The 26,264-nt window shown below is 49.4% G+C and overlaps 3 protein-coding genes across 11 annotated transcripts; 1 reads left to right on the top strand and 2 right to left on the bottom strand.

Moving 5' to 3' along the window:
- Positions 1–8: 8 nt before the first annotated feature.
- Positions 9–10,366, bottom strand: LOC121592393 (mucin-19). 3 transcript variants are annotated; one of them, XM_041913804.1, is made up of 8 exons: positions 9,704–10,366; positions 9,131–9,558; positions 7,320–9,050; positions 6,563–7,253; positions 1,847–6,263; positions 1,596–1,778; positions 1,400–1,522; positions 9–1,321 (listed from the first exon to the last, which is right to left on the bottom strand). In XM_041913804.1, exons 1-8 carry the CDS (start codon positions 9,707–9,709, stop codon positions 1,134–1,136), a joined length of 7,767 nt encoding a protein of 2,588 aa, XP_041769738.1. In that variant the 5' UTR covers positions 9,710–10,366; the 3' UTR covers positions 9–1,133. The 3 variants fall into 3 exon arrangements, with proteins under 3 accessions (XP_041769738.1, XP_041769739.1, XP_041769740.1); XM_041913805.1 differs by having other exon boundaries at positions 1,847–6,245; XM_041913806.1 differs by having other exon boundaries at positions 10–1,321; positions 6,713–7,253; positions 9,704–10,365.
- A 599-nt stretch (positions 10,367–10,965) lies between these two features.
- On the top strand, positions 10,966–15,355 carry LOC121592066 (kinesin-like protein Klp61F). Its single transcript, XM_041913320.1, has 6 exons — positions 10,966–11,306; positions 11,383–12,859; positions 12,929–13,088; positions 13,146–14,404; positions 14,479–14,637; positions 14,703–15,355. The coding sequence occupies exons 1-6, from the start codon at positions 11,212–11,214 to the stop codon at positions 14,856–14,858; spliced, it is 3,306 nt and encodes a 1,101-aa protein (XP_041769254.1). The 5' UTR covers positions 10,966–11,211; the 3' UTR covers positions 14,859–15,355.
- A 544-nt stretch (positions 15,356–15,899) lies between these two features.
- On the bottom strand, positions 15,900–25,659 carry LOC121592067 (transmembrane protein 35A). 7 transcript variants are annotated; one of them, XM_041913323.1, is made up of 6 exons: positions 25,370–25,659; positions 24,773–24,909; positions 24,200–24,676; positions 17,489–17,627; positions 17,008–17,159; positions 15,900–16,935 (listed from the first exon to the last, which is right to left on the bottom strand). In XM_041913323.1, exons 3-6 carry the CDS (start codon positions 24,308–24,310, stop codon positions 16,867–16,869), a joined length of 471 nt encoding a protein of 156 aa, XP_041769257.1. In that variant the 5' UTR covers positions 24,311–24,676; positions 24,773–24,909; positions 25,370–25,659; the 3' UTR covers positions 15,900–16,866. The 7 variants fall into 7 exon arrangements, with proteins under 7 accessions (XP_041769257.1, XP_041769256.1, XP_041769258.1 ...); XM_041913322.1 differs by having other exon boundaries at positions 25,380–25,659; XM_041913324.1 differs by having other exon boundaries at positions 25,465–25,659.
- Positions 25,660–26,264: the final 605 nt, after the last annotated feature.

Below are 26,264 nucleotides of genomic sequence, written 5' to 3'. Positions count from 1 at the left end.
GTTCAAATTCTTATATTTTACACACATGACGACGCTGTGTTGATGAGAGGGTCCATTCTCCATTCTCACTCACTATTACAATGGAGCTGTTCTCTATACACGAACACACACGCACACGCACGCACACTCGCACACAACTCAACGCACTCTAGCTTAACTTGGTAATTAAAGTGTGATTTCTCGCTTTCGCGGGGAGAAGCATTTTTTAGAGCAAACAAAGATCACTTACACAGGGACCAAGCGCGGTCGGTGGCGATGTGGTGTCCTATTCGTCCTATTCCTATACACACTATCTCTCTCTCTCTTTCATTTCCTCCTTTTTCCCCACGGTAGATTAGCAGTTCGCTCTACAGGACACTGCCAACCGCCGTGCTGTGGTAAGGAGAAGCAGATGAAAGAAGGTCCTTTGCTTTCATTCTAAATCTAATGAAATGAGTCAATAGCACCGCACAACACGTTGGTGGTGTGGTTGTGTGTATGTGCTGTCTCTCTCTACTATCACTAAGTAATGCTAATTAAAAATTGGCTGCTCAATTCACAAACACGATGCGTTTGTCATCTACTCCTGTCCTGCTCGATTCGATACTTATGTAGTAATCGTCCACCCACGAGGACCATCTATTACCTTACTATTGCCTACTGTCCTAGATTCACACTTTCTTCGTGCCTTAGTAGCACACACACCTAACGCGTTAACAACACAATAAAGGAAGTATGGAGGAAAGAAGAGGAAGAAGAAGAAGCAAAAAAAAAACGATACCTAAATGTAATGCACAATGAAGGGAAACCCCTGTTAAACACTAAAAACAACGATAAAATTAAAACCATCTTAACTTTCCCCCCTATTCAAAGGAAAGGTTCCCCAGAAATGCCTTCTCGCTTCACATGGGATCACAATAAAGGATGTGTGTGTGTGTGTGTGCATAGGGATGGGAGAGGCTGAGGGCCTTTGTACGTTGTCAGCAGAAGCTCGTCTGCCTTCCGCTCTCGGTGTTTTCTCAGTGTGTAGGCTGAGCTTTAAAAAAAAAACGGTGCCACTGAAATAAAATAGGAGTAACAAAATAGAAAAAAAAAACGAAGGAATATTGAACAGAACAACCGGAAACGGATTCCCAATGGCAGCGCGCCTCTCCTTAGTTATTGCCGGCGCTGGCACTGTTCAGTTTGGCTTGCTTCTTGTTTTCTCGCTCCCGGCGGCGAAGCTTTTTGCGCCTGCGATCGATACTGGCCAGCTCGGCCTTGATCGAGTTGTACGTTTTGCGCAGCTCCTGGATCTTTTTCTTAATTATCACTATCCGCTGATTGCTGTTCAGGGATGGATCTGTGCAGGAAGGAAAGGGAAAGGCATGATTATCAAAACCAATGTGCCACACAACATACATGCTTTGCACCGACTTACCTAAATTGACCAGAAAATTGTACTGACAGGGACGCCCCGTTTTGCTACCGACAAAGATCAACGTCGACGAGGACGATCGATGGAATGCCGCTATAGTGTCGGAATTATCCTCACTATCTGTCGCTGTGATAGAATAAGAGATAGAAGGTCAATTCTGTTCAAAATACGGCTCCCCTCCCCCTTTTGCCAAACTTACCATTACTTGTAGTAAGACCTCTTTGACTACGGCCATAACCACTGCCACTGTTGGAACCATTGTTTGCACTTCCGTAGCCGCCCAGGCTGGTGTTGACCGTTCGCCGACGTTTGAGCGTTGGCTCTTCGCTCGGTTTTCGCTGGCGCCGTTTCTTCACCGGTGACAACGATTCGTGATCGTGTGCTAAAATAGAAACACACAAAAAAATGTCAATAAAACTGAGCGCCATTATCATCTCATCAACTACTTACTCTCATCCTGGCTAACGGAATCCCTTGGAGAGCTGTTTGGCGTGTCGACAGTGGACTCAACTCCGCTGGTGTTTATTTTGTTCCTTAATGCTTGCTGCTGCTGTTGTTGTTGTTGTTGTTGTTGCTGCTGCTGCTGTTGTTGTTGCAAATTGGAAGCGTAAGCACCCGCTGCACCACTCTGGCTGGTGCTACTGATCGTCGTATTGCCACCGATTGTTATCGTTACTACCGGTGGTTCTAGATCCATCGGAACCGGTTTCAGATCGGTGGCCGTTTGAATGTTTTGCGGTGGAAGGAAGGACGATGAGGAAGATGTTGAGGTCGGAACCAACGGTGGCTCGGCGTACACCTTACGCCCGACCGTGGACGGTGGCAACCGATCCTGGTCCTTGGGCGCCGGTGAGCCCGGTATCGTTTCCTCGCAGAGAAGCAACGAGAGTGATTCATTGTTGGGCGCCTGGGCTTGCGATTGAGCATTGTGCTGCTCCTGTTTTGGAGATTGCGTCGTGGAGGATGCTACCGGGTCGCCTGATGCCGTTGAAGTTATCACGGACGTTGATGCTGGAACAGCGCTGCTATCGTGAAGCTTCTGTGCTGTGGCGGCAGCGTCCTTACGACTTTCTGCATCACGCTGCAATGATGATGGCTGCTGCTGTTGCTGTTCGTGTACTTTGTGCATCAAGTACTCCTCGGAGCTCATGCCACGGCCGGGCGTGTTCATCTGTATGATTGTCTCCAGTAGGCTCTGCTTTGCGCCGCTCGATGTCTTCTTTTCCACCGTCGTTGCAGGTGTAGATACGCCAGACAGTGGTTTCACGGGTTCTTCCTTCGTTTGGGACGGTGTGTCCGGTGTTATTGCGGTAGTTGTTGTTGTTGTTGTTGTTGTGGTTTGTGCTCGGTCTTGCTTCAGGATCAGCTTCTCCTTATCCGCAACGGCGGCAACTGCCGCTGCTGACGCTGCGGAAGCCATTTCGTGCGTGATGGAGGATGATGAAGAGGATGAGGAGGCAGCAGTAGACCGTGGCCTCTCTTCAAACAGCTCCTTCTTGGCCGAAATCACCGACGATGGCACGGGCTGCTTGCTGTCGTAATGCACTATCACCGCTGCCGTGCTGGGCGTGGCGGCGGAGCTCGTTAGTGCTGCCGGTGGAGGATGTGCCACCGGGACCGCTGGCACGGGATCACCGCTACCTTGCGATTCTGCGTCCTCAATGATTAACCGATTGTCAGAATCGTTACTGTCCGTAGATTCATCGTCGTGTGTGAACCTTGGATCCGGATCCAGTTTTCGAAGCGTTTCAGATAGATCGTTACTGCGTGATGTGGGGATTTGTTCAAGCGTGTGCAGCTTATGACCGCCGCCAGTGTTGGTGGTGGGGGTGGTGATGCTGCTGCTGGATGGTGGTGTTTGCGGTGGATGATTCGTCTTTGGATCGGTGGTACTGATCGGCGCAGATTTTACTATTGAATTGTGCGATTCTTCCGGCTCCTTCTTCATGCCGAGAGTCGTACTTGTTTCGTGGGATTTTGCCGAACTGAGCACCTCATTGCTCAAATATCCCGCATTCGACGGGGGAGCACTAACCGTCACCGATGACGTGTAGGACGATATGGTGGTGGCAATGCTACCTACAATGCTGCCTATAGCTTCCGACTTGATCGCTGGATGTGGTGTCGACGCGAAGGACATTGGCGTACCACTTTCCATCGCCGGTGAGGACAGCAGCCCGCTGTTCATAATCGATTTCGGTGTGCTCGGGAGAGAGTGGTGATGCATCACGCTTGACATGTACTTCGGGAACTCTGGCTTTTCCGATTTTATCGCTTGCTGTTGCTGTTGCTGCTGTTGCTGCTGCTGATGCTGTTGACTTAAAGCCTTCAGCACCTTGTCCGCAATGGACGGTGGTTTCTTCACGGTCGGCGCGTCGAACTCAAAGTTCATATCGTTAAAGTATTTCTTGCAATTTTCCAATGTTGGCTCCTCCTTCGGACTGTCGTCGCCGGCTTTCGCGAGCAGCACCGACGTGGACGGGCCCTTGCCGTGCGGATAAAGCGCCGAAGAGATGGACCGATCGCCCATTCCGCCACTGCCAGCTGACGAGGCTGAAATAACTGGCGTAAAGATGCCCGGAGTTGTCGTTGCTGGCAGTGGCGGCGGCGTGGGTTTGGTTTCGATTTCGTCCTGCGATTTAAACGTTTCCTCCTTCGCTCCCAGCGGACCGGGTGTAACCAGATTGAAGCTTGGCGATTTCCGCAGCACATCGAACGTTGAGTCACTTTTTACGGGGGTTTGCACAAAGGCCGTCGTTAGCCCGACTGGAGAGCAGGTAGTAACAACCGGTGGACCGGTCGGGGTCGCTGCTACCTTCACGGTTGCCTTTTCTTTAAGTGCTTCCGCCGAATATATCGTTGTACGATGCACTTCCGCACTTGGCGCTGCGGTTTCAGCCTCGACCGGAAGTTTCTGCTCCTTATCCTCCTTTTCCTTTGTCTCGCGGCGTAACAAACCGCCTGCCCCTTTCGGTGATTTGTTTTCCGACCCTGCCGGCGGTTCCGGCTTCATAGGTGACGGTTTCTTTGCTCGCTTTGTGGCCGGACTGTAGCCACCCGTTCCGAAGCCGGTCGTGTCCAATGGATCCGGCAGCGACGAAGCTGCCATCGATTTACGTTGCAATGGTTTCTTCCTCTTTTCGTCCGTCGCGGTGGAAGATGCTGAGGACGGTGTTAGCGACAGTGAGCTGACAACTTCGGCAGGTGGAACGTCCGATACGAGCTTTCGTGGAACTGTTGCTCCGCCGCCGGCGGTCCCACTGGCACTTCCCACACCGCCAAGAGCACCGCTTCCCGTATCCTGATCGTCGTACTCGTCCTCAAACTCATACACGTCGGAAATCTTTTCATCCATCCGGTTCGCGGTCGACTCAAAGATCGACTTGATCGATAGGGCTTCCTTGCTGAGCAGCTTGTTCTGGGCCGGCGTTAGCGTCGACGAGGAAAAGTGTTTCTTTTCACCCAGCAAACCGGAGCTACCATGCTTCGGTGTCGCCGGTGCTGCGGAAAGTGCAGATTGTGCGGAAGCAGTGTTTGATGGTGACGAAAATGCGGACGATCCTTCCCGTCCAAGGATGAATTTCCTCTCCATGCCTGTCCCGGTCGGTCCCGAGCCAGAGTATTGCAAGGTGCTTTGCTTTTTCTCGCCACGCAACGATCCAAAACTGGTGATCGTTGGCGTTTGAACGCTTGCTGGCCCGCCGGTCGATGTTGCAGGTTTACCTTCATCCGGCGCTGCCTTCGACTGTGCTGTTGTCGAGGGAGATGACTTGGGTGACTTTATTGCTCGCGTACCCATTCCGGCCGCCATGATTACACTTTGGGAAGACGCAATCGTTGATTCTTCTTTGCTATTATTGCTAGCCGTAGCCGATGGGGACGCTCCGAAGCTTGCTTTTACCGGTGTCAGTGAAGAAGTGCCGGATGTTCGACTGGCTGTAGAAGAGGGAGACGTCATAACTGCACCAACAGCTGGTTTATCCTCCTCCTTTTGTCCCGTTTTCGTACGCGCGGGTAGGGAAGGAGACATCCCCACCGTCTGAGGGGTTGGGTGTGGAAGATTCTTCTGAGGCGATTCCTGCACGGATTCTTTCGGTGCCGCTGCGTTCGGTTGTATTATCAGCTCATTTTCCGAACCCGCATCGCGCACTGTACAAAATGCCATCTTTTCCGAATTGGCTATGATCGTTGCTGCTGTACCGTACGTCTTGACTGGAGGTTTGCCGGGCGTCGCTGAAGCAGAGGCTGCCTTTTCAGTGCCCGCCCCACCCTCAGCCAGTTCCTTTTTGCTGCTTGCAGCAGCTGCCTTCTCCAGCGAGGCGGCCTTTGCGTCCGCTGCCTTGTTAGCGACCGTGATGAGCGGCTCGGTGGAAGAGGAATCATCGCGTTCCACACTGGGTGGTGGAGAGGATGATATCTTTGGGCTCAGTACAAGCCCAGCAGCCAGCGGAGTTTCGGCCGTATCCGAATCGACCATCGTTGTGATCGGGGAGCTAGAGAACGCTTTGTTCGAAGACTGCGATGAATCTTCTTCACTGAGCGTTTCCGATTCGGACGACTTTTCCGGTTCATCGTCCTCCTCGGTGACGGTCGATTCTTCCTCTTTGATCGGTACTGCAGCGGCTAGCTCTTTCTTGATCGTTGCCAGTGGGGTGTTCGAGCTGGAAACAGCCTCCTTCGCCTCGGCTGCCGACAGCAGATTCGGCTCTTGCTTCGGTATGAGATGCTTCGGAACGTCCGTGATGGAGGACGATGAGTTGGGGCCACCCTCGGCTGCACCGGCCGTGGTCGTCGTAGTTGTGGTTGTGTCTGAGGCCGGTGAACCGGGGGACTTCAGCTCCTTGAAACCCTTCAGTTCGGAACGTATCTAAAATGAGCAACCAATAGCGGAAAAGGGGGAAACAGAGGATCGAACGGAATGATTAGAGAAAAGATCGAAAACATATAAATAATGGAAGTAGAAAAACGAAAGCAGTACCCAAAATGTGATGTTGACGTAAACGAAGCACAACCCCGGCAACAATACAACAAAAGAAGGATGGGATGTGTATAAACAGACGGAGAGACAAAGAGAAAGAGAGAGAGAAAGAGAAGAGAGGATTGTCCCCTGGTTAGTAAAGATCTGGATCGAGCGGTTAAATGCAGCGCAGTATGGTAGGAAATTACTTGATTGAGATCATAGTCACGACCACCACCAACACCGCCAACACCAACACCAACACCAACACCACCAACACCCTTGGATGCTCCGTTGGAAAACTCGTCCGAAATGGCCGCGGCATCGGACGACGAACCGGCCTCGGCCGTTGTACTTACTTTCGTGCTCGTCGACGAGATGGAAATCGACGAGTTGGACGAGGTGGTCGACGAGGTGCTGTTGGTGGTGCATTTTTTCAGCATCGGCTCGTCCGAATCGGTGTCGCTGGTGTTATCCGGATCGGTCGGAACGGACAGGGAGGACGAAATGTCCGTGTTGTTGGACGTGCGCCGACCGGCAGCGGCGGCAGACGCGGAAAGGGACGAACCCGTAGCTGCCGAAGAGCCGCCCCGTGTGAGCGGCCTTCGGTTGGACGGAGTGGCGGGTGATTTATTCCGCCCCACATTGGGGGTCGTCGCACGAGGCGTAGAATTTCCGCCCGGACCACTGCTCTGTTCGCCTTTCGAGTTGCCGCGGCTACGCTTGCCAATCTTCGGGGTTTTATCACCCCCAGTGAGTGTGGAGCCAGCATTGGAGGACGACGCTTGTTTCGTCGATGGCCCGCCCGCCGTCGGCGTATTGCCAGAAGATTTGCCCTTCTTAGTTTTGCTATTGGTCAGGTTCTCCGCAATACGTTCTTTGCGAACCCATTCATCGTACCTAAAAATGGAAGGAAAAGGGTTAATAATGCGAAGATACAAGGGGACATCGAATGGCCCTACTTACCTCGTGTTCCACCCAGTATAGTGTACCAGATAGATAGGGTTTCCTTCCTGTTTGGCGATCTCGATCACCTTCGCCTCGTACGTCACCTTCTGCTCGTCGTAGTACACCTTGAGCTTGTCGCCTACTTCGATCGGGAAATCGGGAACAGTTCCTCCTGACACTGCACTTCCTGGACTAATGCTCCTCCCACCGCCTGACCCAGGACCGGATCCGTTTCCACTACTTCCACCACCACCACCACCACCACCTCCGCCACTTCCACTATTCGGAGGACCACCGTCTTCCTTTCTACTGCTCGCGGGATGTTTCTCCTGCTTTACGTTGCTGCTCGCACCTCCCGTACTTGCACTACTGCTTCCCGTTGCGGTGGTTTCCCGTTCGTCCTTCTTGGAGTCCACGGAGTCAGCATCCTTCCGTTTGCGGCCACGTTTCTCCACGACTGTCGTCTCAGCAGGCTTTGCTTTCCCGCCAAGCTGCTTCTCCTTCTTAGCCGACGCGGGTGTTACACTTTCCTCCTTTTTGCTACCACCGGACGATCCACTGCTCTCACCGCCTCCTCCTTTGCCAACCGATTTCTCCTTGTCGCGTTCCTTCTCTTTCTCTTCGAACTTGTCCACCAGTGCTTTCACCTTGCCGCCGCCTGCTTTTCGCTTGGTGCTGCTCGGTCTCAGTACGGCACTTTCAGCCGCGCTCGATTCACTCGTATTGCCCGACTCCTCTACCGCCGAGTTGGATGCTTCCGTAGCTGCTGCTGCTGCTGCCGCTGTCGCTGCAGCTGCTGCGGCTGCTGAGGCTGCCGCTGCTGCTGCTGCTGCTGCTGAGGAGCTGCTTGCCTTCGCGGATGCATCAGCCGCTGCCACCGAGGCTGCTTTCTCCTTCGCCGTCAGTAGCTTTTCCTTTTCCGGTAGCTTCGGTGACTGGACCGAGCTGGCACGCACCAGACTGCGCCCCTTCGTGCGACTGGTCTTAGGATGCGGCACCATCGTACAGCCAAGCTTTCGGTTGAACTCTTCAAACGAGAACAGAAACTTTTTGTACGCTTGTTTCACCAAATTCGTGATGCTGGCCGTAGCAGGCGAAAAGCCCAACCGGAGGGCAATCTGTTTCCACTGATTTTGACTCGTAACACGATTGTAACCGTGCAGCTTCTGCACCGCACGGAACAATCGGTACAGATCGACGTCCCGGTTCGTGATCGATGGCGCTTTGTTCAGTGGCGTTCCACGGTCGTCCATAAACTTGTACAGCTGCGCTACGAAGTGATCCTTCTCCTCCGTAGGCTCATCGTCCGAGCTGTCCGTCTCCAGCTCCTGGTCGGAGTCGCTACAGCTGCCGGAAGTGCCGAACAGTGCCTCCCGGTCCCAGTGCGGTGGAAGTACATCGTTGTCCATGTACTCAATCGCCGCCGACACAGCCGCCGCTTCCGACTTGTTCACACTGTCGCGGGTAAACTCGGTCGCTTCCTTCTTCGGGACCGTGTAGTAACGGCCATCCTTGAACGAGCGCACCAAATATTCGTCCTTCACCCGAATCCGCACCGTGTCCTGGGCAGTGGGAGCCACCACCAGCCCGGGGAACCAGTTCTCTTTCGGATTCTTCTTCTTGTTGTCGCTCGTTTCTACGCACACCACTTTCCCGATGTTCTCTTCCTTGTCGCTTGCGTTCGAGCGCGAGTGGGTGGTCGGTTCGTCTTCCTCGTCCGAACTTTCGTCGGGCAGAAGGTGTCGCGATCTGGGAAAAAAGGAAAGAGAAATTAGTACCCCATTATTCAGCATCCAGCGTTATCCCCACTTTCTTAACGGTGCTCTCACCTGCGTCCCCTTCGTCCACCGATGACCGGGTTTCCGAAATGCTCCGGATGAGTTAGCGGCAGCTGATCCAGCGTTTCACTCTCGTTAAAGTGCCGTCCGCTCTTCAAGCACAGCGCACTACGCCGGAGCGTCGTAATGTCGCCGTCATCGAACACCACCGTGTACTGCGAGCAGTCCTGGATTTTGGTCAGCGTCGCCTCCACGTACTCCTTCCGCTCCGGATGCTTCACCTCGACCGTCGCGCCCACCCGCAGTGCGCCCTTGATCTGATCGTCCGAGACGACGCCAGACCCGAGGCCCTGCTGTTTGTACGCGACCTTGCATTTGATGTTGCGCACGACCTTGCGTACCTTGGCCTCGCAGAACGCCCCCTTGTATTTGGCGCTAACCTCCGTTCCTACAGTCAAATAAGGGGGATCGTCCACTTGCTGGAAGAGAGGTGCAGAAGCACACACAAAAAAAACACGCACACGTTCAGACACGAACTTTCTTTTGCACTCGTCATCGCTATCCCTACCACCTTCTTCTCCATACATGGCATGGGGGAGGTGGGATGCGGACGATGCGTCTTACCTGCATCTTTTGGAGGAAATAGCGCTCAAAACTCAAATTATCGCTGACAATCGCCACTTTTACGCGTTCACTGATAAGCTGGCCAGGTGCATATTATGATACTTCTCCGCTGCTTTTCCTCCCCGCCTGCTGCTAATGATGCTTTCCACTTGGATCGCACAGCAACACCACCGTTACCACCACTACCGCCACCACCACCACCAATGTTGACCTGTTGGCGTGCCCTTCCCGTCACACTGCCGCAGACGGACGATTGCTCTGCTCTCTTCGCGGGCGAGACTACGGGACGCGTAATTGCGTCTGTCGGAGATGTTGGCTTGGGAAGTGTGTCACCCACGATTTATGCACTCGTCCCACCGGCTACTCCCTGCACACTTGCACACGCGCTAAACCTATCATCACACAAGCGGATTGCGGTTGGGTACGCGCGAAAAAAGGTTCGGGGTTAACCACAACACCTCCTTTTCGGTTGCGTAGCATCAAAACAGTATCAACCTTTCCCAGAAATTTGTGCCTCGCAAACAAAGTGTATGAAGACCAGGTGGTCTCGTCCCATACAAATTGACAACTAATTTCGGAATCAAAAAAAGCTCCTTTTGACAGAATGGGTGAAAGGAATTTCCATAGGAACGGTTCGCTTTGTTCTTAGCAAAACATACGTAGTACACATTGGTGTCCTCATCGACGACATTATTTTGATCCAAAAATGGATTTTAATTAGTTCAGATTTGGTTTAGCTTACAATAAGAAATATTTTAAGTGCTTTTTAAAGTATTTAAGTGCAAATAACGAAGATTTTAAGATTGTTTGTGCATTAGGCAAGTCGTCGGAAAGCTTGTTTGGGGAAATGTTTTCACCCATGCTGTCAAAAAGTGACGTTCAACTTTTACTATAAAAAACAAGCTATGAGACCACCTGATATTCATACACTTTGCTCGCAAAGATGGAAGATTTTGACAGAAGCTTCGTTCAGAAAGGAAAGCTCGGCGGTGGCTTCGTTGAAAATAAAAGCGCGCTCCGTTTTTTCGTGCACCACTGTGCGATACGTTTGCGCCTGTTCAAAATAATGGCGGTTTTGCATGTTTTATTGTTCTTCGAGCAATAAATAAATCACATTTGCAGTGGATTATTTTTGCTTCTCAATTTATCGCAGAAAAGGATACATAAAACTGTGATCGGGAGATTTGCAAACAAAATAAAAGCTCAAAATTGCATGCGGGCGGTCCCACTGTGCCGCGCTGTCAACTGTGCGAGATGGATTGTCAAAGTTTAAAATCCAGAACCAAACTGCCATCACAAACCTCGGGCAAACGGTCGCCATTGAACTCGCTCGCTGGGGGCTTCCCTTGCGTTCCCTTGGACTGCAATCGACAATTTTCTCGCAACCTCTACGCAGTAAACACTAAAAAGCGTGAGAAAGTTGGCTAAAGTGAACCAGCAAGTGGATTCGACAGTGTGCGATTGGAGGTAGTGTGCCGTTTTGTGCTGTTGTGCAAACACTCGCTGCGATGGACGCCAGCAACGGAACTAGCGAACGGAACCAATCAAACAATGCGAACAGACCGAAATCTAACCAGAATGTGCAGGTTTACGTTCGCGTACGGTGAGTACGGGCCATTCGCCTTCGGCATACTTTCCCCTTAGCACAACTTTGCCAACTGTATTTACCCACATTCCAGCCCAACAAATGCCCGGGAGAAGCTGATACGCTCGCAGGAGGTGGTGGAGGTGGTTTCAAACCGGGAGCTGCAGCTAAAATCGAACTACACCGATTCGCGAACGTCGAAAAAGTTCACCTTCGATCGGACCTTTGCACCGAACTCGAAGCAGCATGAGGTGTACCAGGCGGTGGTGGCACCGTACATCGAGGAGGTGCTGTCCGGGTTCAACTGTACCGTGTTTGCGTACGGTCAAACGGGCACGGGCAAAACACACACCATGGTCGGGGAGGAGGAGCAGAATCTGAGTGCGGCCTGGGAAGATGACACACAGACGGGCATCATACCGCGCGCCGTGAACCATCTGTTCGACGAGCTGCGGATGACGGAGCTGGAGTTTTCGATGCGAATATCGTACCTCGAGCTGTACAATGAGGAACTGTGCGATCTGCTGTCGACCGACGACACGATCAAGATCCGCATCTTTGACGATGTGCAGAAGAAGGGTTCGGTGATTGTGCAAGGGTTGGAGGAGATACCGGTGCACAGCAAGGATGACGTGTACAAGCTGCTGGCGAAGGGTCAGGAACGGCGCAAGACGGCCTCGACGCTGATGAATGCCCAGTCGTCCCGCTCGCATACCATCTTCTCCATCATCGTGCACATCAAGGAGAATGGCATCGACGGTGAGGAAATGCTGAAAATTGGCAAGCTGAATCTGGTAGATTTGGCCGGTAGCGAAAACATCTCAAAGGCGGGCAATGAGAAGGGCATTCGAACGCGCGAAACGGTCAACATTAACCAGTCATTGCTGACGCTCGGCCGTGTGATTACGGCGCTGGTGGAGAAAACGCCCCACATACCGTATCGTGAGTCGAAGCTTACTCGCCTTCTGCAGGAGTCGCTCGGAGGGCGCACGAAAACATCCATCATAGCGACCGTTTCGCCCGGTAACAAGGATTTCGAGGAAACGCTCAGCACGCTCGAGTACGCGCATCGGGCGAAGAACATTCAAAACAAACCGGAAGCGAACCAGAAACTGTCCAAAAAAACGGTTATCAAGGAGTACACGGAGGAGATTGATCGGTTGAAGCGTGACCTGATGGCAGCACGGGACAAGAACGGCATCTATCTGGCGGAGGAAACGTACAACGAGATGGTTTACAAATCGGAAGCGGCCACAAAGGAGCTGAACGACAAGCTGGCACTGATCAAGGCGCTCAAGGAGGATTTGGCAAGGAAGGAGGCGATTTTCAATGAGGTGGCGTGCAGCTTGGCCGAACGGGAAGAACAGTTGCGCCGTACGGCGGATGATTTGGGCCAAACACGGGCGGAGCTGTCAAATACGAAGAAAAATCTTTCGAAAACCAAGCGAAGGTACGTGGAGAAGAAGGTGATACTCGAGCATCATCTCAAGACGGAGCAGATGCTGACGGGCCAGGCCAAGGAGCTGATCAACGTCGTTGAATCGGTGACAGAAGATACGAATGGGTTGCATGTAAGTGAATTGGCAGTATTCATGCTGATGGACGCTGTAGAAATGAACTATTGTTATTTTTTGTTGCAGGATACGGTGGATCGTCGTAGAGAGCTCGATAGCAGGAATAAGAGCGCTACGGAGCAGTTTGTCGATCGTGTGCGCCATCGCATCGGCACTATACAGGATGATGTGAGCAAAATGGCGGAAGAGTGTAATAGGCTCACGGTGGACATGAACGTTGGCTGGGGTAAGAGTAACGTACGACAGCAATAGCATTATTGTAACATTTGTCACAATTTTACAGAGAGCTACAACAAGCAACAAGAAGCGGCTTACATCGAAACGAAGGCACATCTTTCAACGCTGGAAACCGTGAGTCACAGCCTACTGCAACAGAATGCATCTCTCGTGGGCGCGTTTAAAGCATCGATAGAAGGGAAAATGGAAGCGCGACGCGATGAGGTCGTGCAGTTTTTGGACCAGGTAGAACAATCGCGCCTATCCTTGATGGAAACGTTTACCAGCACGATGGAAAAGCTAAAGCTTGGTATTCGCACCACGATAGATGCACAGCACGAGCAGGTGCAGGCACAGTTCGAACGAATGATCGCGCACGGTCAAGCGCGCGAATCAAAGTGTGCCGAGTTTTGCCAAACCTTCACGGGACAGCTGGCCGAGCTCGATTCGATCACGACCACCTTCGAACGCAATCACACCGTTCTGCAAGACTACGTCGCACAATCGGAGCAGAAAAAGCAAAACGAGCTGAAAGCGACGAAAGAGTTTGAGGCTAAAGTAAGTTCCCTGCTGGCAGAGTTCGTGCAGCAAATGACAGCTTCCAGTCAGCAGCAGACGGAGCTTTCTCGTGTGGTGGTGCGCGTTTCCGACGAACTGGTTAGCCAAGGCACGAAAGCTACCAAACAGTTGCAAACGATTCGCTCATCGATCGACGAAAAGAAGGCCAAGGTACAGGAATCAACTGTGGAATGGGACAGCCACGCGCAAGAGTGTGCTACGCTGGTGCAACAGCACCAAAGAAAGGTAGTAGAAGAGCTGGCGAGTGTGGATCTGTCCGTGGCTGAAGTGAGTAATGCGACCCTTGCCAGTACGATCGAACAGCAGCGCACGCGAGCGTCTACCGCGCAGGAAGAGACTCGTGCGTGTGTCGTAGAATTTGCGCAACAGTTCGACGAACAGAATGGAAACTTTGGACAGGCGCAGGAAGAAGGCATTGGCCGAGCGATGGGCAGTCTGCAGGTGCAGCAGCAAGCACGTGCACAGTTCGGCAGTGCCAACTGTGGCCATACGCAACGTATCGGACAAACGGTGGAATCGTTCGAACGGCGGGCCAAGGAGGAACAGTTGGCTGAGCTGCAGAACGACTTCGAACGGTTCCACGAGAAGGATCTAACGTTCTACCAATCGTCGGGCAAAACGCCGATCCGGAAGAAGGTTCAGTACCCGCGGGATATTGCAATGACTTCACCGGATGAGCGCATTTTGCGGCGGTTCTGGCGCGAGCGCGGTGCCACCGAGGTGGATCTGTCCACAACGATCTGTGAGGTAAGGTGGCGGAGCATGACAAAGGTTCCGATTGAAGTGCTAGATGATTAAACGTTTTTTAATTAAATTTAAAGGATATGGAAGAGATCTGCCCGCTCGAGAGGAGCATTACAAACATTAAAGCTCCTGAAATCCGCAACTCGACGCCCTTGATGCAGCGATCCAACATGCTCAACCTGGACGAGGAAAGGCAACACTTCAAGGAGTTGCAGATATCAAACATCGGCTCAAAGGTAAATAAAGGGAATTGCTAACTCTCTCCTGTAATATTCTAACGAAATGCAACTACACTCTGCAGATCAATTCCGTGCAAATGCTCGAAGAAAGTGTTGAAGAAAACAAGGAAAACAACGAGCTCATCAATGGAGACATTATTCCACAGCACAAACAGGAGAATGGCATAAAGATAAGTCCACAGCTTGAGCAGGCGAATTCCATCACCATCTCACCCTGACGTTTGGTAATTAGGCCCATCTTGTCCCCTCCCCTCTCAATCTGTTTCCCACTGTGCGTGTTCGATACACACACACACACCGTGTGGGAAGTGTTTGCAATTGTCTTGACGACCAGTGAGGTGTTGCTTCGGAAGCAGACACCCGCCACTGAATGGCCCCGAAAGGTACGAAACGGTACAACCAGATTTTATCGCTAAAGTTAACAAAAGCGCGGTGAGTAAAATGCAGCATTAATATATGTATAGATAACGCGCCATAATTTTTAAACATTTACTATAACTACCCGTAACAAAAAAGTACGTTGAACATATATGATCAAACGATAGAAGGGGATTTTCTCTCTGTTTTATGTGTGTGTTTGTTTGCTTGTGCTTTTTTCCTTTAACAATATCCTTACACACACACACAGCAGGAGCATTTTTATCGAAACTGTGTAAGAGATCTTACTAAAAAAAATAAAACTCAAACTTTAAATGTCTTTCTTTTGCAAAGAAAACTCACACAGCAGCACTGCTTGTTTGCGACACTTTTTATCGTTATTTCGCGCGTGTTTTTTGTTATCATTCTCTTCTCTTTATTTCTGTTGAAATCGTTTATGTGTTGTTTAGTTTCTGTGTTCCATCCGAACTAATTCTGTGGTTAATTACTGAAGATGGTTTTTGCATCTTTTTTTGGGTGATTTATTCGAGACATAGCCTTTCGACAACATTCGTTGTGGAAATGAAATCCGATTGTAATCCGTTGATACGTTTAAAAATGATTTCGTTCGTGCCTATTCAGAGTTTTATAAATCATACTAGTCTCGTTTCCACGTAATTTATGCAGATGTGTGCACATATTATGTTCCGTTTCTTATTATGGCTATGTGCAGGGTACGGCTTTCTCTTCTCCTTCTTTTTGGCGTGTGCTCACTTTATTGCTAGAGTTGTGCTCAGTTTGCTTGGGAAACTCCTATCATATCATATGTATATGTTATATGTACGCTGTTCGCTCGAATCGAACGAATTGTTCGAGTATGAAAGTCATAGTACAAAGTGTAGTGTAGTGCACACGCTGCTGCCTGTCCCATTACAAAAAGAAAAATACGACTTTTTCCCCAGTCAATGATTGAACAAATAGACTAGACCGAGACCGGCCGGCATTTTCGTCAAAACTCGTCCCCTCACGATAGTACAAAAAGTATTAGTGTCTGTCCTTAAACAAATTAAATCATACAGCTGCTGACTAGAGAATAATTTCTTTGTTTTTATTGTGATCACATTTGAAAAAAGAAAAGCAGAGACAATACCGCAATTCGTTTCATTCGGTCCCCCCATTCTCCCTCAATCGCTCTCTCGCTCCCTCTCGGTATCTCACTTTTGCATCCGGCAGAGAACAGAAGAGGCTGACAGAGAATCCTTTCCGTTGTTAAACATAAAAATACGTAAAAATAATGATGACGCTAAAAACGATAATGATCGAGATAATAATAATTCCTCCATTCCCTGTTCGCATAATAGCAGTTTGATTCGTTGTCGATCCACATCTTTTGTGCTGCTCAATTTCGTATCAAAATATATCAAATCAATAATCCGTATCCGTATTTTTTGCGTGTGCTCTAGTGTGCTGGTGTGCTCAGTACGCGTCTGTCTTGCTGCTTTTGCGTGAAACACCGAATGAAACCATAAAACCATTTCCGTTGCTTTCGATTTCGTCCTCTTCCGCGTGTTTCGATTCGTTTTCAAGGGGGTAGGAGTCTGGGGGAGGAGGGCAGGGGGAGGAAAACGCATTCCTCATTACGTTTTGTTTTGGTATAAAATTCGACAGAGGAGGCTCGAACTCGACTTTCCTCGTTTAGTGTGTTGCATTGCTGGCTGTGTTGCATGAAGAATCTCTCTCTCTCTCTCTCTCTCACTCGCTCTATTGCACTTTCTGTATCCATGCATCGTTACGGGCTGAAGGGAACTGAGATCAGTTAGCCGGACGCAGTATTTCGTGGTGGTTGTGGTGGTACTGGTGATGGCCACCTTACTCCTGCTTCAGTCCATTGGCAGTGGGCTGTGCGGCAGCTGCCAGGGCCGCTTCTCGTCGACTTGCCTGTGTGCGAGGGAGAGCGACCGATATTAATTGCTTGCGCTTTGTTTGAAGGCTTCTGAATATTGCTTATACCTGATACCATATCACTAGCCTACCGATCAGCATGAAGGTGAAGACGAGCGCCGGGCCGGATCGTTCGAACGGATCGCTTACCATGTAGTGCGAGTAGACGGCCAGGAACATCAACAGCAGGAGCGTTATGTTGGCCGCATTTTTTATTTTATCTGTTGTTTTTGGAAAAGAAACGTACAAAAATGCGATATTATTTTAAATACTTTAAACCCGACGGTTGATGGAACGAACTATCTTTCGATTCCAATCGATATGACTCTATGGCCATATGGCCATATGGCTGGCCATCTGAACTGCTTGAAACCGTTACTCTGCGAATGGCAAACAACGTCCCTCTTCCCACCAATCTGTATCTTTTTCATTGAGAGTCCATAAGTTTTCCATCTCCACAGACCACCGCATTGATCGATTCCAAGCGTTTGTTTTTATTGTTTTTAGTTTTTTCTCTTTCTCTCTCTCTATCTTTCGTTGTACTACTCACGGCTAGGTATGAGCACCATGGCCAACCCGCACAGCACCTCCAGTCCGCCGACCGATCGCCGGTACCATTTCGAGGGTATTTTGAACTCCAGCAGTGTCGAGAGGGGAAACACTTTCGCATACTTGACGTAGTTCTTGCGCTGTAACGAAAATCATAAATATATACAGTAGGTTAGTGGTGGGGTGTAACCGGGGGGAAGGGAAGGGTACCGATGCTCTCTATATACATTAGCGGACAACAATTGGGCAAGTTATTTTCGGTAGTTTTCGTCGTCCCGTGTGTTTGGGGGGCACTATTATGAACGGGTGATGCGAAACGGAAGGGAAACAGATTCATTTTAACAGATTTATACTATTTTGATGGAAGTAAAAGGTTGATTATAAAGGTAAAAGGCGTTGAAAACAAGAAAGAGCTAGAAGGAATTGGAAATATTCTTACACAAATTGACAGTTGAAAGTGGGAGTAGATTTTACTCTAATAACAGATACTTTACATTCAAAGCGTCTATTCTGTTCATAAATAGCATAGATCTCCACATAAATGCTCATAACCAGCAGCCGTAACTAATAGTTACCAATCAACAGCTCGTTAGGGGAATGAATACTCCACTGTTTACTAAATTTCCGCTGACTGCATCTCTCATAAACACACGTGGTCGTGTGGTCGCTAATTGGTCCAACCGAGCAAACCCGATGAATCCTCTTCATCTTCTTCACCCATTTTACAAGAAGGGCATTTTCCATTTACATATTTACCCCTTAACGATCGTCTGATGAGATCGTTAATGTGCGCTGAGTTTAATGTTTACACACCCCCGAACGACCTTGTGCATCCTGTCCACTACGAAGGTATGGAGCTAAAGCATGCATTTAGCGCAGGACAAGCCACAGGTCGTAGGAAGTGCAGTGACTAGGAACGATCTTGGAACGTTACTACGAAGGTGTGACGAAGCCGATGATGATGATCCGTGATCTACCTTAAGGTCGTTCCCTTTAAGCCGCGGAAGGTCACCAAACGGATACAACGTAGGATGGTGTAAAAATAGTATTAGTGTCATACACACATAGGCCGCCCATAATATGACCACCGATGGGGGTTAGCCAGCTAGCTCTTAGGGCGGCATCATCAAGGGAGCGTGTTTTTTTTTATTGGCGACATAAAAAACGGCGCACGTGTTGTTGGTTTTGTTTGTTTGTACGAATCTTTCTTAGACTCTCATATTTTTCGCACCTCACAATGATTAGGGATAAATGAGGTGTCGGGCAAACAGAGATGAAGATGGAAATCATTAACAACGCAATCATCAACGAGAGAGAAGGAGCGAAATTTCATACTTCCTGTAGTCCGGGTTGTGTAAATAATATCGGGCATGATTTAAGACCCCGCTCTAAAGCTGCCACAGATTGACGTGTGTTGTGTGCGGGAAGTAAATAAATATCGGCGGCACAACTTCTTTTGCACAAAAAAAAGGACGCACGTGCGCACGGTAATGGAGACGCCCGGTGGTTGATGGAGTTGTTGCGCTACCGAGCGAGATCCGGATGGTGACGCGATGGTGGTGGTTGTCAAGGAAACGGCACAACAGCACGAAATAGATCTCCTCTGCTCAGTCTCACAGCCGTGCGGCAAAAGCTACAATCGATGAGCAAACGATCCTGTCGATCATCGCCGTAGGCCACATTAGCCCCGGCCGCGCCTGGCCGCAGCAGAACAATTGACGCAAGTATGTAGCGCTTAAGACATCAAACGCTGTGTAAAGCGAGCCGGCAAGACATTCCAATGGGTAATGGTGGTGTGGGAAAATGGAACAAATCATGCCGTACACATTTGAGTGGCTGTATATGTGTGTGTTTGTGGGTTATTCCCGTTGACGTAGATTCGTAGAACGACGATTGTCTACAGATGTAGCAGTAACGCTCATACTACTCTTGACCATGAATGAGAAGACGTGATCGTGCGTCCGCTGACTCGATCTCAATTGATGTCTTAACCTTAAGCGAAACTAATCTCCCCACTTCAAAAGGGGTTAAGTTTAGTGCTTTTTAAACGAATCACAAACCTGCGGAGCAGTATTTAAGCAATGATCCGCTCTTTCTCCCTTTTTTCTAGAAGATAAAAATATCATCAAATAAATGATGAAGACAGTGCAACATAATTGCGCCATTGCGTGCCAAAACAACAGGCACCACCTCATGTTAGTGTGCTCCTAATCAGTGGCATCGCATTCGTTGCGTGTTTATGTTCTCACATATCCCCTACCCCTTGCTAAACCAGTCGTTCCCATTGCCGACGATCATCCGCATCACCGAGACACAACGGATGACAACCATTGACCCAACGGCGCATCAACACCAACACCACGACAGTGGTACGAAAAATCCAGGGAAACTGTCGCGTTTATTTTTAATAGAATGCCCCCGCCCCCTCCTCGGCTCTCGCCATCCATTTGGCCACGTTTCGCTTTGACGGTCATAGGTTCACCTCAGTCTCTGTTCTCTCCCTCTCTTGCTCGTTTCTGGTGCTCCCACCAGATCGAATGTCTGTGTGGTTAATCTGGTTTGTACGAGTATGAGGTTCAGCAACCGATCATCACAACAGGGTAGGTAAGAAGACGACGGGCAGCCGGCGGGTTGCACCTACACAGCGACGGACGCCATCCGCATTAATACTGTGCGCTGAAGTCGATCGGTCATCGCTTGAGGAATTTGAGCAGCGGCAAAAGGAATGCACTCAGGTTAGGGTCAACGGGTTTTTCTACAAAAAATGGGCCTCTAAGAGTGGTTGTAATGTGTACTAAAAAGTGTACTACTAGCTGTCAACGATTATTAGTACAACACGATCGCATTCTTTGACTACTCAACAAACAGTTGCTTGTATAAAGAATTGTTCGCAGGCTTCTCGGTAAATCAATGTACCTACAAAACATTGACGGACTATATCAAATCGACGCACCCGAGAGAGAGAGAGAGAGAGAGAGAGAGAGAGAAAAAGCTAACAGAGAGCAGGAAGGACACAGTAGGGAAAAACGATGTACAACAACAACAACAGCAACAACAAGACAGAACCAAACAGCCACACACTCTGTCGTTCCTATTTATACTTCGACCCAGGATCGACCCGCAGCGCCTGCCTGCCTGCCTGACTGCCTGCTGATGGTGGTGTGGTTCTTCAAGTTCAAGCGGCTCTTCTCTCCCATGGCCACACGCCATTACGGTTTGGCAATGGCCGCGCATCTTCGTCTTTGAGCTGTCGGGCTTGTGCACCAGTTCGCTCTCTATCTTTCTGTCCCTTTCTCTCTCCCGCACTCACGCAATCACTCTAGCCCAGTGTTTACTTTGATTGATCGATGGTTATATCCCGTCGATAACTCACCGGAACGGCGCTTGTTACGATCGTGTTGCGTGTGTGTGTGCGTGTCGGTATCTCAGTATCTTTCTGTGTGTGTGTGTGATTAAATAATTACGAATCCATCCGGACTCCTCATTAATGCCATTCTTTTCTTCACCTAACTATTTGTTTATCGTTAACCGGCCCCAATCTGGGAGCTAGTAGTGTGATCGCAGTGGTGTAGTGTGTAGTAGTGGCACGGTCGTTGTAACCGCGGCAGCGCGAATCTTTGTTTATAAATATCGGTCACTTTTGGGTTGGAAGATCTATGACCGGCTTCAGCTTCGATTCTATTTCCAATCATTGGCGACCATTGTCTTTTGCGGAGACAGGTCGATACCGACCGAACAGCACTGTGCGCCACTCGCACGTACGCGTGGTTGTGCTGTTTTTCGGTGCGAAGGGAGCGAGACATTGCGAGCCATTGCATAATATGCTCAAGTTCCCCCCCCCCCCCCCTTTTGCACTGACGCATTCAGCGCTGCTGTGAATTTACCTGTGTGTAGTACACGCCCGTAGCGGTTCACCAGGATCAAGTACGTCGATCGATCGAAATAAACGATCCTTGAAGTCAATCATGAATGTCGTCCCCCGATCGTGAATTGGGGGGGGGGGGGTTGAACTCTCCAAACGAAGATCACGAAGATCACGTTTCAGCATGCTCTCCATCGACTAACTCTTACCCTGATCGATCACGTTTCAGCTAACAACGTCATTTATTCCCCATCGCTCTAAAAATGATCGCACAAAACAGGGAAAGCGAAATGCAATCGCTATAAATCATCGTCCAAATCGACCTATTATAGATTGCAGAGTTTGGGGGGGACGAAACCGATCGATCGTTGAGGAAGCGAAGAACCGCATGAGGCGCAAATCGTGTGTTTTGGCCTCAGTTCATGTTGCCTGCTACCATTTTTTTTTTCTGCCATATTAGTTCGTTTTAGGTGGGCACCATATTTTTACCCCAAAATTCTATCTCGGTTATTGGATCTGCAGCGGAAAAACAACCGAGAAGAGAGAGAGAGAGAGAGAGAAATAGAGCGAGAGGAAAAGAATATGGGAAATGGATGTTTGCTGTGGTTGCAAAACACGCCATGGCACACGTGGATGGGATGGGATAGGGAGGAAGATTAACGGAACGAAATTGGTGACTGTCTCTCTCTCTCTCTCTCTCTCTCTCTCTCTCGAGTAGCTGCATAATTGAAACGCTTTCATGAATAATCGAATGATGCAAGCAACGGTGATCTACGGTGCAACTTTTACACACACACAAACATCTCCATCTCCACAAGAGGACGGAGTGTTTATGTCTCTCGTATGCACGTGTGTGGCCTTAATGGGCTTTCGATTTAATGAGTTATCGATTACGCGCGGGAAGGTAATTTTCGGCCGGAAAATGACATTTTAATTGCAGCGTGTGTCGGCTTACACAAGCCACTACCAAATGAGGACATGTTACCAGAAAATCATTATTTATTGCTGTATTTTTCCTTTGGAATATAATGCGAGCAGTTATGATTTCATTCTTAGAACAATAGCGCAATGATTTCACGCTCATTCAACTAAACCGCACCAAAGACACAGCGATCTTGGCGATCTTCAAGGTGCGCATTTGTGCAGTGAAGCTGTGTTTTTTCTTCTTGCCGGCCACACATTGCACACATGAAGGTGTTCGGAAATGAGGCAAAAATGAAACAAGTGTGGAAATAGCCCGCCCATTGGATACCACCCTCCCCTGGGGGCAAGTTCATAGTGCACACCGTGCCAAAGTGGATTGTTTCTCTTGCGACCGACCGCCATTACGACATGTTGTTGTTGTACAAGGCGTTTAATAACGTTTTGTTAGAGGCCTTTCGCTCATTGATGAACGGACGGAACCAGGAAAAAAGGTACCACTGCCTGCTGCTAAATTCCGACGAGGAGTGTTTATGTTTTAGTCAAAATATCACCCCCAAAAAAATACTGAATGTAAGATCCCCAAAGAAGAGATCACACACTATACACGCTGGCGGGCGAGCGAGCAAGATATGCGGCAAGAAAACCGAAATGGCAAAGAAAGCAAATCAAAACAAAATAACACAAAATTAAACCAAATTTTGTGCTGTTCAACGGCAACAGCAAGAAGACAAGCAAAAAAACATTTCGTATGCGAGGGATCGGGGAGTGGGCGACTCGAATGTGGGGGGACGAGGAGATCAGCCACCGAGCGGTCCACTGCTCCTTTCACTTCATGACAGGACACGTCCCTTAGGGGAGGACGACGATCTGGCGAGAGCGTGGTGTGTTGGTGGTCCTATGTGGGCCACTTTCCGAGTGGTTTTCACCCTTCCCATCCCCTATCGCTCTCGCCTCGCATGTGTTGTTTACGCTTACGCGCCTAGTCTCTGGCGGGTTTGTAGCGTTGAGCGGGCAAAGTTGGTGGAAAAGCAGCGACGAGGCCGCAGAACAAAATGTAGCAAAATTTGCTCCGATTGCTATTTTAATAAGTGGGTTCACCACCACCACCATCACCCAATGAGTAAAAATGAAGGGTGCTACAGTGAGTGACAGAAAGGGTTGTGGTTGCCACTGCACTACCGCCGGCAGTTGAGAGGAAGCAAAGGCAATTGTTTGTTTTGTGTCTTTATAAACCATTAAATTAGTCAAGAAATTTGTAATTGTTGCACATTTTTCAACTTGAAACCTGTGACAACCCTGTCGATCTTATTTGGCATGCACTGTGCATGCTGAGTTTTCAAAAAAAAAACGGGGCATCACAGTATGCAACCTGCTCTCTGTAGCCGTGCGAATGCATATCATTAATTTCGAGGGCAACAATACCACTTTTTCGGGGAAACGTGGGGCTGAAGTGTGTGTATTATAAAACGGACAACCGTGGGTTCATTTTACCTTCATGTACGTGTGGTTGGGGTAGGAAAAACGACACAATACCCGGTTTTCACTCGGTCGGCGCGGAAAAGGATAAAGCGCATCAAGATCATGTGAGAGCATGATGCTGACAGGCTCAAATGAATTTTGAGGAGATTAATGGGATAAGCAGAGAATGGAGTGAGGGTGTTTTATCCATAGAGGTGGATTATTTTATAGTCAGACTCATAATTGGAGTGTTGTTAACACCAGTTCTCTTTAGTACAAGAAGACGAAATCTAGTTAGCCGCATGAAGAAGACTGTGCTATGGTTGCTATGGCGTTGCTGCAAGGATGAAAACCCGAGGACCACTCTTCAGTGCAGAGAGATGCATTATTAATTCTAGAGACGTCTTTCCCACTCCTCTCACACATACACACACACCACCTCCCTCTCGGAGGAGTGGAAACACCTACCAAGTCCCGATGCAGGTCCTTGCTGATGTGTGGCGATATCTTCATGATGCCGATGAATATGAAGAACAGCCCGAGCAGTATCGAGAGGCTCCTCAGCACCAGCGAGGACATCTTTTGCGTGTTTTGCGTAATTTTGACGGCTTTTAACGGTACCGCGGGAGGGGGGGGGGGAAGGATGAACTATCAGAACAGCGCTGAGCTTGCTGGGCAAGCAATGCTTTCCGTGTTACTTCGGTGTGGGGCGTTTTCTTTAGACACACAAACGCGCACACACACACACACAAACACGCACTGAATTGCACACACAGCTTCAATCAACACAATTGCTCTTTTTTTGTTGTTGCTTCAAATGGCTTCACTTATTAAAACACTGGCACAGGAAAATGCTTCTATTAACCACCAAATAAACACACACAAATTGATCTGGGGGGCGGCACACAGAACACTCACACGCCGAATTCGCAGGCAGAAAAGATGCTGTGGATGACACAAAGACGGATCTTAGTAGACCGTGAGAAGCACAACAACCGCACACAACCGACCACCGCGACGGAAGCGACGTGTTATCCGTACCTTTTGCACAGCGAGAAGCCACGGGACACACTACCAATCAATAACCGACGACGAGAAAAAGCGCGATGGCCGATGATGCTGGCTGGCTGACAGGCTGGCCGTTTGATGTTGACGGTCCTGGTCCTGGAAAATTGGTTCTACCAGAACAGAGCGAGACAGTGTGTGAGCGCTTCCGTCGGGATGCGCACGCGTTCAAACGCTCTGTGGTGGTGGTGGTGTGTGCGTGTATAAGGATGTGTAGGGTCCAGGGTGCCACAGGACGAACCAACTGTCATTGACCGACCGACGGAGGAGCCTTCGGCTGCCTACGCTGCGTACACGCACACTGGAAACGCGCCGGAACTGTCAAAACCGGTCCCGAAGGTGGCAGTTCTTAGTACAACAGTTTCACGCAAACTGTTTCCGGGCACCTGTTGATGTGTGGTTTTCGTTTTCATTCGCGTTCGCCAATCGATGCCAAAACCGCGGCGACTATTCTATTCTGGTAGATTTGAAAACCTATTGCTTCATCATTGTTTGCAACGGTGCCTTGTTTCCTCCCTTTTTTTTTTGCTATGAGCGTACGCACGCGCTACACACGCACACACACGCACTTACACACACTTACACACGCACGCACGTACACACACACAACACACGCGCGCGCGGGGACACATTTGCAATCCGCTACCGCGCTGCTATTTTCTGCTCACTTTCGCGCTCTTTGTCGTTCGTCGTCGGTTCGTGTGGTGGTCGGTGCTGTTGTGATGTGGCCCCGCGGGCTGATGCTTTTCGTCTGGGAGATTCGAAATTTCGCGCTCCTCCTCGACCACTGCTGCTTAGCGTGTCTGTCATTTGATTCGGTCAAATGTGCCAAACCTCGACGATACACTCTCACTCTCTTGCAAGTGTCTCTCCTGGTCTCTCTCTCGCTCTCCGTTGTTTGTATTTATTTTTGAACCATGCTGCCTTCTGTTCGGTTGCGCTTGCTTTGATGTGCCGTTGCGTTGCGGTTTTGAATTGGAGGCTCAACGTGCTGATGGAGTCGGGGCGTACCCGGAACAAGGAGCTTATCAATGGGTGGCCATATTATATAAGCGAAGGCTTGATAAGTAACAACTCTCAGTGCTCGGTGAAGCTTTGGAGGAGTTGGCCATTCCACGTGTTGAACTGATTTAAAAAAAGGCCCTAAAAGGCTTTTCGTTCACTACCGCAAACGTCTTCCCAATTGCATACCTTTAGGCGACTAGAAGATCACGACGAATTCGAACTGATTGGAATAATTATTTAATTAAAGTTCATTTATAAGCTGATTAATTTATATTATACATATTATATCATGGATTTCAGAAAATAAAAGGACTAAAACTGCATTTAAATAAATATTGCTTTACCTTTGTGCTACATGCAGGGCACCCACCGTGCGGAGAGAGCGAAATCGTGGTTCGTGTCTCCGCAATAGAAACGCTTCAACGTCAACGTCGGTTCGTGTCTCCGCTAACCAGGGGGTAAT

Source organism: Anopheles merus, chromosome 2L (assembly GCF_017562075.2).
Source record: "Anopheles merus strain MAF chromosome 2L, AmerM5.1, whole genome shotgun sequence".
In the NCBI taxonomy this organism is placed as follows: Eukaryota; Metazoa; Arthropoda; class Insecta; order Diptera; family Culicidae; genus Anopheles; species Anopheles merus.
This window is presented reverse-complemented; position numbering and strand designations above follow the sequence as displayed.

Bases quoted from the DNA above. Each gene is read 5' to 3' on its own strand.
- LOC121592393 (XM_041913804.1), bottom strand. The intron at 6,264-6,562 runs GTAATTTCCTAC...TGCTCATTTTAG, and splicing joins GTGACTATGATCTCAATCAA to ATACGTTCCGAACTGAAGGG. The intron at 1,322-1,399 runs GTAAGTCGGTGC...CTTCCTGCACAG, and splicing joins CAATTTTCTGGTCAATTTAG to ATCCATCCCTGAACAGCAAT.
- LOC121592066 (XM_041913320.1), top strand. From the start codon at position 11,212: ATGGACGCCAGCAACGGAACTAGCGAACGGAACCAATCAAACAATGCG. The intron at 11,307-11,382 runs GTGAGTACGGGC...CCCACATTCCAG, and splicing joins CAGGTTTACGTTCGCGTACG to CCCAACAAATGCCCGGGAGA. The intron at 14,638-14,702 runs GTAAATAAAGGG...TACACTCTGCAG, and splicing joins TATCAAACATCGGCTCAAAG to ATCAATTCCGTGCAAATGCT.
- LOC121592067 (XM_041913321.1), bottom strand. From the start codon at position 24,310: ATGTCCTCGCTGGTGCTGAGGAGCCTCTCGATACTGCTCGGGCTGTTC. The intron at 17,628-24,199 runs GTAGGTGTTTCC...TTTTCGTTACAG, and splicing joins AGGACCTGCATCGGGACTTG to CGCAAGAACTACGTCAAGTA. The intron at 17,160-17,488 runs GTGAGTAGTACA...CAAAAACAACAG, and splicing joins CATGGTGCTCATACCTAGCC to ATAAAATAAAAAATGCGGCC.